The sequence below is a fragment of the Sus scrofa genome, chromosome 1 (genome assembly GCF_054392235.1).
Source record: "Sus scrofa isolate SSC_HxYL_T2T_F1_AM1 chromosome 1, Sscrofa_HxYL_maternal_Yorkshire_Landrace_v2.0, whole genome shotgun sequence".
Classification (NCBI taxonomy): Eukaryota; Metazoa; Chordata; class Mammalia; order Artiodactyla; family Suidae; genus Sus; species Sus scrofa.
The window spans coordinates 28,659,293-28,673,524 of NC_139383.1; the positions used below are offsets into that span (position 1 = coordinate 28,659,293).

The 14,232-nt window shown below is 33.8% G+C and overlaps 1 protein-coding gene across 47 annotated transcripts in view; it reads left to right on the forward strand.

Moving 5' to 3' along the window:
• The window catches only part of AHI1 (Abelson helper integration site 1), a 193,900-nt gene that overhangs the window by 52,841 nt on the left and 126,827 nt on the right, over nucleotides 1–14,232 (forward strand). For all 47 annotated transcript variants that reach the window (XR_014845535.1, XR_014845582.1, XR_014845552.1 and 44 more), the window contains 5 exons: nucleotides 668–897; nucleotides 2,751–2,857; nucleotides 6,079–6,197; nucleotides 8,564–8,694; nucleotides 10,309–10,449. Coding sequence is in view for 16 of the 47 variants with exons in the window: in XM_085025255.1 (XP_084881381.1) it covers nucleotides 668–897; nucleotides 2,751–2,857; nucleotides 6,079–6,197; nucleotides 8,564–8,694; nucleotides 10,309–10,449 (728 nt within the window). In the remaining 31 variants the exon portion in view is untranslated. The remainder of the gene's footprint in view (nucleotides 1–667; nucleotides 898–2,750; nucleotides 2,858–6,078; nucleotides 6,198–8,563; nucleotides 8,695–10,308; nucleotides 10,450–14,232) is intronic.

Below are 14,232 nucleotides of genomic sequence, written 5' to 3' on the forward strand. Positions count from 1 at the left end.
AATACTAATTTCTTTATCATCACCCATTATTTAAAGGAAGAGATAATAAAAGTATTGAACGTAAGATGAGTGCTCAATGTAAGATAGACTTTTTTCTATAAAAAATATAATTATTTAGTGTTATTTTACTCAAGTATTTATGTAGTAATTTCAGTATGGCTTCTAAGTGTTTGAGATCTTTATGTTCATTATTTAGGCTTTGAAATTACAAACATAAAGTTAATAGAGTATCCTGTTCTCTAAACCCCCAACTGTAAGCACTTTGCAAAAGCCATATACACAACCTAAATAGGAAATCATTGAATTTCTCCTTCGTTTTTATTTTTCCAATATATTGTATTAAATGTAATATTTTACTAGTATTTAATCAATGTCAAAATAGATTTAAAAATACAGACATATACAAATAGAGTTTTTCATTTTGCGGTATAGAAATTAGTAGACAAATTAACTATTGTGCTCCACAATAACTGTAAGAAGTAGATTTGTCAAAATGTAAAGACCTCCAATCATCGAATGATGTGATGACATTATTTTTATTGTTAGAAAATTTTATTTACCATTGTTTATTGTCACTTGCTTACTTATAAAGTCCTTTGCCTATACTAGTTCTTAGAGAAATGTCTGCCTTTCAGAAGCAATATGTAACTTTTTCATCCTTTTCCAGGATATGGAAAAATGAAATAAACAATACAAATACTTTCAGAGTTTTACCTCATCCTTCTTTTGTTTACACGGCTAAATTCCATCCAGCTGTAAAAGAGCTGGTTGTTACAGGCTGCTATGATTCTGTGATACGTATATGGAAAGTCGATATGAAAGAGGATCCCGCCATATTGATCCGGCAGTTTGACACTCACAAGAGTTTTATCAACTCTCTCTGTTTTGATATGGAAGGTATGTCAGAGGTTAAATTCCAGTTGAAGGCTAATTATGTGAAGAATTTTTAATTTTTTTATTTCACTAGTATAGTAATTATTTAAGCTTGAAAGATTTTATGTGTTGAATGAAATCAAATGTGCATTTTTAAAATTATTAGAGTGTGCTTGATTTACAGTGTTGTGTCAATTTCTTCTGTACATATATATTCTTTTTCTCATATTATCTTCCATCGTAGTCTGTCTCAAGGGACTGGATATAGTTCCCTGAGCTATGCAATAGGATTTCATTGCTTATCCATTTTAAATGTAATAGTTTGCATCTGCCAACCCCCAAACTCCCCATCCATCCCACTTCCTTCCCCCTCCCCCTTGGCAACCACAAGTCTGTTCTCTATGTCCTTGAGTCTGTTTCTGTTTTGTGGATAGGTTCATATAGATGACACATATAAATGCATAGACTTGGGCATAGTTTTGGCACTGAGGGAGTTCTTTAGTAATTTTAAAGTCAGTAAATTCCTAAACATTTAGATTCAACTAATCTTGTTGTAACAACCAGTTTTTGAAATATGTCCAAATTTTGAGATATATTTCATTGGATTTGTGTTATCCCCTTAGTACATTTTTTAAAGGGGGCCTTTTATGTTAAGGGATAAAAATGAAGAAGATAGAGGGGAAATCCCAAAAGAATATTGAAAAAAATGTGTTTTAAATGTAACAACGGGATTGTTTGTAAGTATAGAAATGTGTAGAAGGGAAATTTGCAACTATTTTAAAGGTTTAATCTTAGAATAGGAGTATTATAGATGGTGTTTTAAAGATGAAAAATATAGACTATTTTATTAGCTGAAAGAATAAAGAAATTCATTATATCTATTAACAACTTACCTTTTCCGTTATTCAGATACTAGGCATGTATAGCTATAAAATGGAATCTAGATCAAAATGTTAATACTGCTAATGTATTCAGTCCACCCATATGGATGTTTATAAGTTGGAACCCATTCAGGAAAGGTCAACCAAGGATAGAAAGGCATATGAAAACTCTGTCATAATAGAAGTGATGAAGAATTTCTTCAAATATTTGGCTAAGATGTGAAAAAAAGAGAAGTCAGTCTACGTTGCTCCAGTAGGTAGGGACAGGCTCAGAGCTGCAGAAGACAGATTTTCTTTGTGTGGAATTAGAAAGAACATTCTAACATACAGAGAAGGTCATCGGTTGAATAAGCTGCCTTTGTGCAAAATATTACATTCACAGTTGCTGAACAACCATCTGTTCATACTGGTTTGTAAGATATTCCTGAGTGGGTATGAAGTTGAACCTGATTAGTCTCTGAGGTCCCATTCGACTGTAAGATGGTTTGACTCTGAGGATTGACGTTAAGTTGGAACACTTGTTGTTTGTTATTTTCTTCATTCCTTGGTCATTTATTGAATTCCTACTGGGTCTCAGGCATTATGCTAACAGTATATATTAGAACACAAGGTTTTTCAAGGAATATGAAACACATTATATAAGTTAATAAAGGTGATCAATGCAGGTCATATTGGATAATTCAGGTAATTTGTTTGGCTTTGGAGTTGAGCCATGTGCACAAACACTGAGATGCTCATTTCTTTTGGTATTCAAATATAGTTAGGTGACAAAGGGAAATAAATCACCAAAAAATAACTCAAAAAGTGTGAAGAATTCACTTAAGGATAATTGGGATTTGATTGTCTGCATTTTTTGGCTTTTTATTTTTTTAACTGAAATACCTTTTAATAGCCTTCCAATTTTTTGTTTTATTGGAATGTGTTTTCCCAATTTCATTTTTGTTTCTACTTCCATGTAACATTTAGATGTGCGTAAATTTTGTTTTTTTTCAATAGGTCATCACATGTATTCAGGAGACTGCACGGGGGTGATTGTGGTTTGGAACACATATGTCAAAGTTAATGACGTGCAGCATTCAGTTCGCCACTGGAGTGTAAATAAGGTATAAAGTCATTTCATGTCATGTTCTGGGGTTTAATTAAAGAAATTGGGAAGAAAAAAATCGAACCATATGGTTTTAAAATAAGATGTCAAGACATTCTGTTCCCTCTTTCCAAAGAAATTAAGTTTCTTTGAATTAAGTTTGTCTCAGTCCCTGAAAAGTGAGTTACCATTGATTGATTATCATGTCTTCCTCATAGCTTATTATAATATAGTGACCTAGTGAAAATTTTCTTCATTTTGGCCAGGCTTTACCTTTTTTGAGCCCCAGTTTGCACTGTGCTATTCAGAGATCTGTTATTGAAATTGATGCAAAATGAGCTATATGTGATATTATAGTACCACCTATACATAATAGCTTATATTTTCTGCTATTCATATTCTTTTTTTCTTGACCTGATAACATCACTGAAAAACACTGTGCTCAAGGTTTTGTTAACAGCACTCTCTCTCAAAATTATGTGATTAGAATTAAGTATGAAGGGGTCTATCATTTAATCACAATACTTGTTTCACCTAAAATATACTAAATTGCTAGAAACAAATGAACAATTTCATTTATGAAGTCGAGTGTTTTTAAGATGGCTTGTTTACCAAGCAATTTTGTTGGTGTGTATTTAGTATTTTTTTAGTTTAAAATACAAAGTGAGTCATTAAACCTGAGTTTGTTTTATGTAAATTGATACAGTTTTTGTCTTACATGCTGTACCTTTGGGGTTTTTTTAAATCATTTATTTATATATATATATATTTTTTTTCTACTGTACAGCATGGTGACCCACTTACACATACATGTATACATTCTTTTTTCTCACATTATGTGTTCCATCATAATTGACTAGGCAGAGTTCCTAGTGCTACACAGCAGGATCCCATTGCTAATCCATCCCAAAGGCAATATTCTGCATCTATTTACCCCAAGCTCCCAGTCCCTCCCACTCCCTCCCCTTGCCCCCTGGCAAACACAAGTCTATTCTTTAAGTCCATGATTTTCTTTTCTGTGGAAAGGTTCTTTTGTGCCATATATTAGATTCCAGATATAAGTGATATCATATGGTATTTGTCTTTTTCTGACTTAATTCACTTAGGATGAGAGTCTCTAGTTCTATCCATGTTGCTGCAAATGGCATTATTTTGTTCTTTTTTATGGCTGAGTACTATTCCATTGTGTATATTTACCACATCTTCCTGATCCAATCATCTGTCAGTAGACATTTAGGTTGATTCCATGTTTTGGCTATTGGGAATAGTGCTGCAGTGAACACGTGGGTACATGTGTCTTTTTTAAGTAGAGTTTTGTCTGGATATATGTCCAAGAGTGGGACTGCTGGGTCGTTTGGTAGTTCTATGTGTAGTTTTCTAAGGTACCTCCATACTGATCTCCATAGTGGTTGTACCAGCTTACATTCCCACCAACAGTGCAGGAGGGGGTGTGGAGAAAAGGGAACCCTCATGCTGTACCTTTGTTCTTCAAGGTTTTTTTTGTTCTTCCTAATAGGTTAGAACAATTGTCCTCATTTGAAAAAAAGACACTCTCCATGAAAAATAATTTCATGAACTCTAGTTAAATCTATTGAGTCTATCAGATCTGTTTGAAAACCAGTATAATCTCTTTTTAGTCATTCTCATCTAGTCTGTCAGATCAATGAATGATGACTTGGGATTTGTGCTGTAGGCTAATATCACACACTTTGAAAAGAACTTTTTAATTACTTATATACCTGAGGGATTGACAAAGCTCCAAAGGCACCACTTCTAATCATTTGAGTCTACAATATGGGGTCTATTATTTGTATTATAAATCATGTGTTTATCTCTGTATAGTAACCAAAAGGCCAGCTGTACCTTGGAAATCTGTACAGTCAAAAATAAAAAGTTAGGAAGTGAGCCAGAATGTCTTTTTAGTAGCTTATGCTCTACGACAGACGGGAGAATGTGGTTTCTGACTTCTCCCAGCAGTGTGGGGATGCCAAGTTGAACTCATCTGTCCCTTAAGATGAAGTGTCCATGTGCTCTTGCACACACTCCTTGATGTAGGACATGGTCTTTAACACTAGGACTTTTTTAGTTTCAGCATGACTATAATAAAGAAAAATATGAGGGAAACAATTCGCAGACACTAAAAACACTAAATCTGCCGGCATCTTTCTCAAAATCTATACCCAGCGCTTAACTTGTTATACAGCCTTGTTTTTGATCGTGCGCATTTGCCTCTGGGTAAGTGCTGCTCCAGTTGCTCAAACCTTCAGCAGTGCATCCCCACCCCAAATTGTTGTAGTTGGGCTCAGTAAAATCCCCATCTGTGGTGTCAGTGTTTGACCTCATTCTCTTCTAAAAAGTAGCTAAAGCAGACTTTAGCATCGGACAGCAGTAGCAGGGGCTCTGCTTCTGATATTAGGATTGCAGCAGTTTGTAGTCCACCTCAGCTGGTGCCAACCCACCTCTGAGGAGGATACCCTCTTGGAGAAGTGAGCAAAAATAATAAAGGGTCCTTGAGGGAGAAGGCTAATTCAGAATTCTGCCTGCAGGTTAAAAGTAGACTCTTTTGACTCTTTAGGCTTCAGTCTAAGCAGTTTTGCATTTGCAATTTTTTTCTTTCTTCTGGTCATCCAAACAAGAAGGACCTTTGGAAATTCTTCTTATGCAAGGCTTGTTCAGACAAATCCTTTAGTGTTTATGTCTTTCTGGACCTCATTGGTCAGGCGCCTTCTATAACTGTCTTAAGTATCAAACGAACAAACAAACAAGCCTAAAATTACAATCTAAACTGAATGATTTCAGAATATGCTGATAACTTACCTTCTTCAGGGCAAGTGGAAGTAAATGTGTGAAGAAATAATCTGAGACTGAAGTAGAGCTTGAAAGTTAATTCTATACTTACCATCAAATTTATAAAAATCACAAGGTTTCTTATATTATGATAAACAGAAAATGGGGTGTTAGAAGATAGGTTTGTAGACAGTACTTCTTGTTTGAGAATAAACTACAAAGACACATACTGATTAAATATGGTATTATGTGACAACCAAAGAGTACATTTTATCAGCTTTATTTTCATCCTTAACCTGAAGTTACTTGGCATAATTTTGCTAACAATTTTAAACATCCTGTTGTCATGTAATTGAAAATAATATCTTAAAATTAAATTGTATATTTAAGGTGGCTTAACCCTGACAAACTATACAGTGGTAATATTTTATAATCTTTTAAAAATCATTTTAGGAAATTAAAGAGAGTGAGTTTAAGGGGATTCCAATAAGTTACCTGGAAGTTCATCCCAATGGAAAACGTTTGTTAATTCATACCAAAGACAGCACTTTGAGAATTATGGATCTCCGAATGTAAGTATATTCCAGTATTTACAGGTTAAGGGCTCAAAGAATAAGTAATGAATTAATTCACATTTATAATATGCAGCCATGGTTCTCAACTAGACAGTTTTGTCCTTCAGGGGACCTCTGGCAGTATCTAGAGACATTTTTGAATGTTTATTCCAATATCCAATCTAGTGAATAGAGACCAAGAGAAACTAAGAATCCTGCTGTGTATAACAACCCCACAATCATTATCTGACCCTAAATGTGAATAGTTTTGAGACCGAGATGTAGTTAATTGCTTTTTATTTTCACAATTAAAAGAAGAAATTTCTGCCATGGAATGAATATCCTTTATCTTTCTGATATTGGTTTAGGGTAGTATTATGATCTAATATCATGCCTTGAATGAGATACTATATCTTTTGTTACTATATCCTTCTTTTTCTTTTTTGGTTACTATATCCTTCTTTTTCTTTTTTGTTTTCTTTCTAAATAAGGCAGATGAAGGGAAATATCCTTAATGTAAAAGACAGAAGCAGAGTTCTGGGAAAACCAGTGTGGCTTCGGGAGTGCTTCTGTTTTGATGTTAAAAGTTCCTGTAAAAGAAATGAGAGAAAGCTGTTTTATTAAATCTCATTATTGTATTGGGAAAGGCAAATGTGGTAATCCATATCCACTTATTCTTCAATTATCTTTGTAGAGCTAACCATTAAGCCCTTCTGTATGTATGTAGAACTGTTCAAAACACTGGCATAGGTGCTGTGGGAGAATGATAAGCAGAATTAGTTCATCAGGAGTTTATGATGTAGTTGTGTTACTGCCACAATAACACATTGTGAGGTCTTTGAGGACTGGAATCTGCTTTTTTTTTTTTTCTATGCATAGTACCCACATCATACCTGGCAGATAGCAAGTACTTAGTATGTATTTTTTTCATGAATATAAATATATAATAAAAGGATTGTATTTTTCGTGGCAACAGTAAAGCTGATAGCTGTAATATAGTCTCCTGTTAAAGGCTCTGTGGAGAGACTGGTCTTGGAGTTCAATCTTGAAGGATGGGTAGAACTTAGACAAGATGGCAGTGTCCTCAGTTTGGTGTTGAACATGAAAAGCCTGGAATAAGTTCAGAGGTGGGATAATAGAGGTTGTGTTCAAGGCAGAATGAGTTAGTCTGCTTGAGCATAAGTTTCTTGCTAAAGAATGCTGATTAGAGATGAGAGGCAGGTTTTAAAAGGCCGAGCCTGCGGAGTTTGGTTGTTCTCTTTTTAAGCAGAATAGTATTCAGCCTATGATCGTGCATAGGCTCTAGAGGAAAACTGCTTATAGTCAAATTCTGTCTGCACCACCCCTTTCCAGCTGATGAACCTCCCTGTGCCTCTCTTTCCTCATCACTCAAATGGAAGAAATCATAGACCATTCTCAAAAGTTTTGTGGCAATAAACTAGTTTGTACATGTAAAGTACTTGAAACATTATGGACGTAGCAGAAGTGTTTGACCCAGTAATCTTGGGTTTAAGAATTTATGTTGAAAAAAATAATTATAAAGCAGTGCAAAAAAAAATTTGTATATATACAAGATTGTTCATAGAAATCATATTCATGGTAGGGGAAAGCTAGAAACATATTGTTATGCGGCAATAGAAAATTCCTTAAGATACATTTAGACAATGATTTAATATATGTCTATTAAAATGATAATGCATAATTTTTACTGTCTGACATGGGGGACCAGTATTCATAATTCATTGTTGACTGAAAAAAGCAGGTAACAGAGTAGAATATGTAATAATATCCTCTTCGTAAGTTTGGGATGATAATAGTACCTACCTGGCATATAATAAGCACTGACACAATGTTAGCTATTATTATTCATAAGTTAAAAAAGCCTGGAAGGTTATATACTGTATTTAATAGTTGATTCAATAATGTTTTGTCTAATGTTTTTGCAATAATCAAGTATTCATTGTTTGATTTTAAAAATGTATCACATGGAAAAAATAGAAGACTATAGATTCTATTCATTATTTAGTTTATTCTGTTCATTTTTTAGTAACCAATTCAAATGCTATTTCCAAGGTAGTCTCTTGCTCCACAGCTAGAAATAATCTTTCTTATCCAAATCTATGAAGTATTCTTTCTGTTCTTCTTTTGTGGTGCTTTCTGCATCCACTTTCTATTTTACATGGATGCATTTCTTCTCTCTCTTGCTAAATTATAAACTCTGAGCTCTGGGACAATCTCGTTATTCTGCATTCATCAGCTAATGTATCCTGCATAACAGATTCAACACAAATTGTTAAATGCAAATGAAGTAATTAAGTTTTTCTATCGCCAGTCTTTTAAATGGGTAAGACAGGTTACATCTGTAAAATATTTTTGGTTTCTAGATTAGCAGCAAGGAAATTTGTAGGTGCAGCAAATTATCGAGAGAAGATTCATAGTACTTTGACACCATGTGGGACTTTTCTCTTTGCTGGAAGTGAGGATGGTGTAGTATTTGTTTGGAATCCGGAAACAGGTAAATAATATTCTATTGAAGGTAAAGAAAATTTTTTTGTCTCAGTTTTGATGAAATATAACAAGTCCCATTTTATGGGATACATTTCAAGGAAATTCTAATTTCAGGTTCTCAGTTATGTTTTTCAAAATTAGAAAGCCGATAATGGAATTCAACTACAGACTAAATTTATACTATGTTCTTTATTGTTTTGATATCTTCATGGATTTAGAATTTCATATTATAATTCAGAGTTTATTCTTTCCTTGCCCTTAATGAGATACTATTGATCTTAGTATTTAATGAGGATTGTAACACAAAATACAATGTTGTAAACTGAATTTGGAGTATAACTAGGTATACAAATGGTTAAATATTGACAATACATTATTATCAGAAACAAACATTCCTGTCAGCGTTTTGGATGTCTGAAACTTAATAGCAATTTACCTGAATTACTGTAATTCAATTTTTTTCAACAAAATAAATTATTACATTGGGCAGTTCATCTGTGTTTCCTTCACCTTGCTTTTTAAAAGAAAGGCCAGGAGTTCCCGTCATGGCTCAGCAGAAACGAATCTGACTAACCTCCATGAGGTTGCAGGCTTGATCCCTGGCCTCGCTCAGTGGGTTAAGGATCCAGCATTGCCTCGAGCTCTGGTATAGGTTGCAGATGTGGCTTGGATCCTGTGTCGCCATGGCTCTGGCGCAGGCCAGTGGCTATGGTTCTTATTAGACCCCTAGCCTGGGAACCTCCACATGCCATGGGTGCGGCACTAGAAAAGACAGAAAGACCAAAAAAAAAAAAAAAAAAAAAAGAAAGAAAGAAAGAAAAGCCAAAACTACATGAACTTTTTTTAGCAATAAAAAGAATTTTATGAATTTACTTTAAAATTTTTTTAATGAACAGTATTTGATTTCACCTTTTTTTTTTTTTTCATCTTTCCCTTTAGACATTTTTGACTGGTCAGTTCACTTAGTTTTCTTTCTTTCTTTCTTTCTTTCTTTTTTTTTTTTCTTCTTACTGTATTTTGATACCTTAGCATCAATACATAAGGGTTAAATCTCTTTTCCCCTGCAATCAGTGGAACTGGATTCTGTGCTTTTTGACTGATTTTCATAGGTTCCTTAAACTTTTGGCCGTAAGCCTCTTTTAGTCATTAACAATTACATGTATCTCTATAGCGAATGGTACATGAAACAACCTCTAGAAAAACATAGAAAAACTAATTCCCCACGAACGCTCCCTCAACCAGGGAGTTTCTTCAGTTTTAGTCCTGAAGTCCCTCCCCTAGTTCTCCCTGGAGTTCTCTGTTAGTTGGCATTTGATCAGCTCTGTCAGAGCTCAGAGTCAGGGCTTGCTACTTCCAACTCTTTGTCTTTATTTTGTGCCTTGAAAACCTCAGTGAAGAGGTTGGACTGCAAAATGGAAAACGGAGGGCCAACTGAAGGAAAAATAAAGATAATTATTTAATATAGTGGTTCTCAGATGTTTATGAGCATTTGAGGTTTTCATATAAATAAGGTGAACTTTGTCATCACTTACTACAAAGTGTTTGTAATAAGTTGTGGAATAGTCTCATCATGAGAAGTATCTAGGATGATGCAAATTATCAAATGTCTTTTCTTATGTAGGAGAACAAGTAGCAATGTATTCTGACCTGCCATTCAAGTCACCCATTCGAGACATTTCATATCATCCACTTGAAAATATGGTTGCATTTTGTGCGTTTGGACAGAATGAGCCGATTCTTCTATATATTTATGATTTCCATGGTAAGTCCACTGCTTGATAAATGGAGACTCTTTAGAGTAACCTTTACATTTAGACTGAACTAGAAGTTATGAGCTCTGTGAAAACTATCATCCTTTGTATTTTATTTATTTATTTATTTGTCTTTCTGCTATTGCTTGGGCCGTTCCCGCGGCACATGGAGGTTCCCAGGCTAGGGGTCTAATCGGAGCTGTAGCCACCAGCCTACACCAGAGCCACAGCAGCGCAGGATCCGAGCCGCGTCTGCAACCTACACCACTCAGCTCACTGCAACGCTGGATCATTAACCCACTGAGCAAGCACAGGGACCGAACCCGGAACCTCATGGTTCCTAGTCGGATTCGTTAACCACTGCGTCACGACGGGAACTCCATCCTTTGTATTTTAACAAAGCTCTCTTGAATATACTATAAAAACCAGATAGTTTAAATAGATCATATTATTATAACGTTTTATTTTTTTCATAAGCACTCGTATTAGGGAGTTTAAATACCATCCAAAGTACACATAATGGTTGTGTTCTTATGTTGAAATCACAGAAAGATAGTCATTGCTTTTTTTTGAAGATCAATTTAAATAAATAAAATTCACCTAAAAATTATTTGGGAATATGTTAACTAAGCTTGAAGGTAAATAACACTTAGGAAGTATGGATCTTCGATGTTTTCACTTGAATGAATTAATTTCTTATTCTGTGTTTTCTTTTTTACTAAAGCACATAGTTTAATTTTGGGAGTTTAAGATAAAAAGAGGCAAAAAATCAAGCATCAATGAAAATGAGCTCTAGACTTAGAAATCTAATGTCTTTTCTACATGAAAATTACAGAGTTCTCTCATTTTGGGAAATCATAAGTAAATAAAGACTTTGGACACATTTGCAAGAATAGTATGGCATTCTTAAATTATTTGGATTTATGCTATTTTTTCATGTGTTTCTTTAATTTTGATCCTGAAATTAGGATTTTATTGTTCTGCATTGTACTGATGGTACTGAAACTCTCAAAACTGCAATTCCATTTTCTTCATATATTAATTCTTATACAAAAATAAATTATTTTTATTCGTCTCTGGCGCATTTAAGATATCGTGTCTTCATTCACTGTTTTTTGCTAAGATGGCTTGCAGTGTCGTAAAAGCATAAATTATACATATATATGTAACATTTCTGTGGAACTTTTTGGACAAAGTGTTATAATTAAGGAAATGTTGGTGGAAAAGCTTATTGGGTTAATACAGAGTGAAGTGATGAATGGTTGTGATGAGTGCTAAGTTGTTAGACAATTAAGTTCTAAACCTAAAGTTCTTGATCATAGTATGGATTTTATTGTGCCTTCACAGGTGAATTATATTTGAAAATACTGTGTAAAATTGAGATTTATCTTGTTTTAAAGAATTTTATGGAGAAGAAACAATGAATTGCTCTAACACATATTCAGATTTACAGAACACTGTTACTAATGGGAGAATTGTAAAACAACACAATACCCCTTACTGTTTGTTCCAAGTTTAGCAAAAGTAGGCACTGCCTGATTGTAGGAAAAGACAAGTCAATTTCTCAAGTCATCCAATGTCCAAATTTGTTAATTCAGACGTGTATCCTAAAACAGATTTTTGTTTTATCCATTTTAAATCCTCACATAAAGGAGAGAAGCATTGTACCTAATTGTTTTATCAATGGAACTGTTTTACAGGAAATCGGCACACAGTTATTTCCTCAAACTCTTAAGAATAAGTTTCACAACAGTTTTCATTCAATTTGTAATTTGCTCTTTAGCTTTTGAAATTTTCACTACAATTGAAGTTAAAGTTCCACTCTCATGTTTTTCCTTCAGTTTGTTATTTGTCTCTGAAAGGAGTCCATCATTAGGTTAGCCCAGTAGGGTTTGTCCATTTGGTTTTTAGACAGTGGGCATTTAGACTAAGAAGTCCATTCCAGAAGCATTAAGTGGAAAGAGCCAAGTGTTTCAGGGATTCAAAAACAGTGCTTTTAGGTTCAATTCTGTGTCTTTGGTGACCTTGCACAACCTCTTGCCTTCCTGAAGCTCTGTTTCCCTATCTAGTAAAGTGTACTACTTCCTGTCCTACCTAAGAGTTATTTGTGAGGATACAGTGATGCAAGGACTGTGAAAGTACTTTCTAAGTTGATAAGCACTATATTAAAACAAACAAAAAAGGAAAAATGGGTTGTCAGCAGGCTCATCCAACCAGTACATACTTGACTTTATGGGGACTTAATGTTTTTAATATGCTGATAAGCATCTCTGTATGGAATGAAATTGAAAAAAAAGATTTTTTTTTTCCCCATTGTTTCACTCTTTCTCTTGGCCAGCCTTTTCTTTTAACTTACTAGTTTGTATACCTTTCTAGATCAGTTGTATTAGAAAGTAAATGCATAAAGTTAAGAATATTATGTTATATCCACACTTTTTAATGTAGAGGAGGGATTTCCATGAGTGTTTTAGGAGTTTAAATGTTCAAACAGTAGACAAATTAAAATTATTTTGTGCAATATATTTAGAACACCATTTTTGATATTCTAACACATTTACAAACAAAACTCAAAATGTTTCAACACATTTTCCCAACTCTTCACTGACTATTTTTAAAAAGATACAGCTTAGGAAAAAGTTATATAACCTCAAGCAATCCAAGATTTAGCACAGTTCTTGTGAATGGGGTATAACCATGAAAAAATGAAAACTTGTTTCACACTCTAAAGTATTTTACTCATTAAATACAGACTTATGAAGTCAGTCTTTACATTTTTTATTGAAAATGATAACACTCATTACCGACCTAATATAGCTTTGCCTTATATATTATTTTTTAACATAGGACTATTTTGCCCAAACTTTCTCATCTGAAAATAAAGTTTACATGTAGTTTTACATAAATGTTTTTAATAGTATGAAATTTATATGATTTTTTAAGTAGTATTTATCAGAGCTGCTGATACATTTAGGCAATTTTCAAGGAAAATGGAGCAAGCTCATTTTTTTTTATCAGTTAAATAAGCTATGAATGAGACCACAATGGTAGCTAAATGTATCATCCATCTTTCAGTTCTAGCAAAATCTGTGAAGAGTCAGCAAGCGTCTTTCCCTGTTAAGCATATGTTCAGGTTGTGGTCTTGTGAGTCTTTCATTCTACTGACTTTTTGCTTTTTTTGGTAAGAAATACGATTTTTACTTTCAGAAGGCAGTTTTATTTGCCTGATGTTGAAAGGGTTAATCATCTAGTAATACGAAATTTAGTCACACAGTACCACAGATAATGTACTTTTAGGATTCCCATAATAACAAAGTACTAGTCAGAGAAACGGCTTCTACTGAATTAAATTTGAAGCTAGTCTTTAGCAATTAATGTTCTGTTATTAATCAATATTTGTCTACATCAGTCTCTAGGATCCTGTTCTACATTTAATAATAATCATGCCTAATACTTACAAAGCATTTTCCATGTTCCTGGTACTGTTTTAAGCACTTTTCCTACATTTAAAGTTTTTGCAATAATCCTATGAAATCGGTATTATAATTATCCCCATTTTATGGGAGACAGAATTTGGATCCATACAGTCTGTACTTAGACTCTACATTCTTATTTGCTACACTAAATTACTGCCTTTTTAGATTTCCTGAAATACTAGTTTTTGATTATCTAATATGCAAACCTTTTTTTTTTCTACAAAACCACTTACTCAGCCTCTCTGTGGAATATGTGATTTCTTTGTATTATCCTTACTTCATCAGAAATGGAGGATGATTTGTCTTTTTATTACTGGCGCC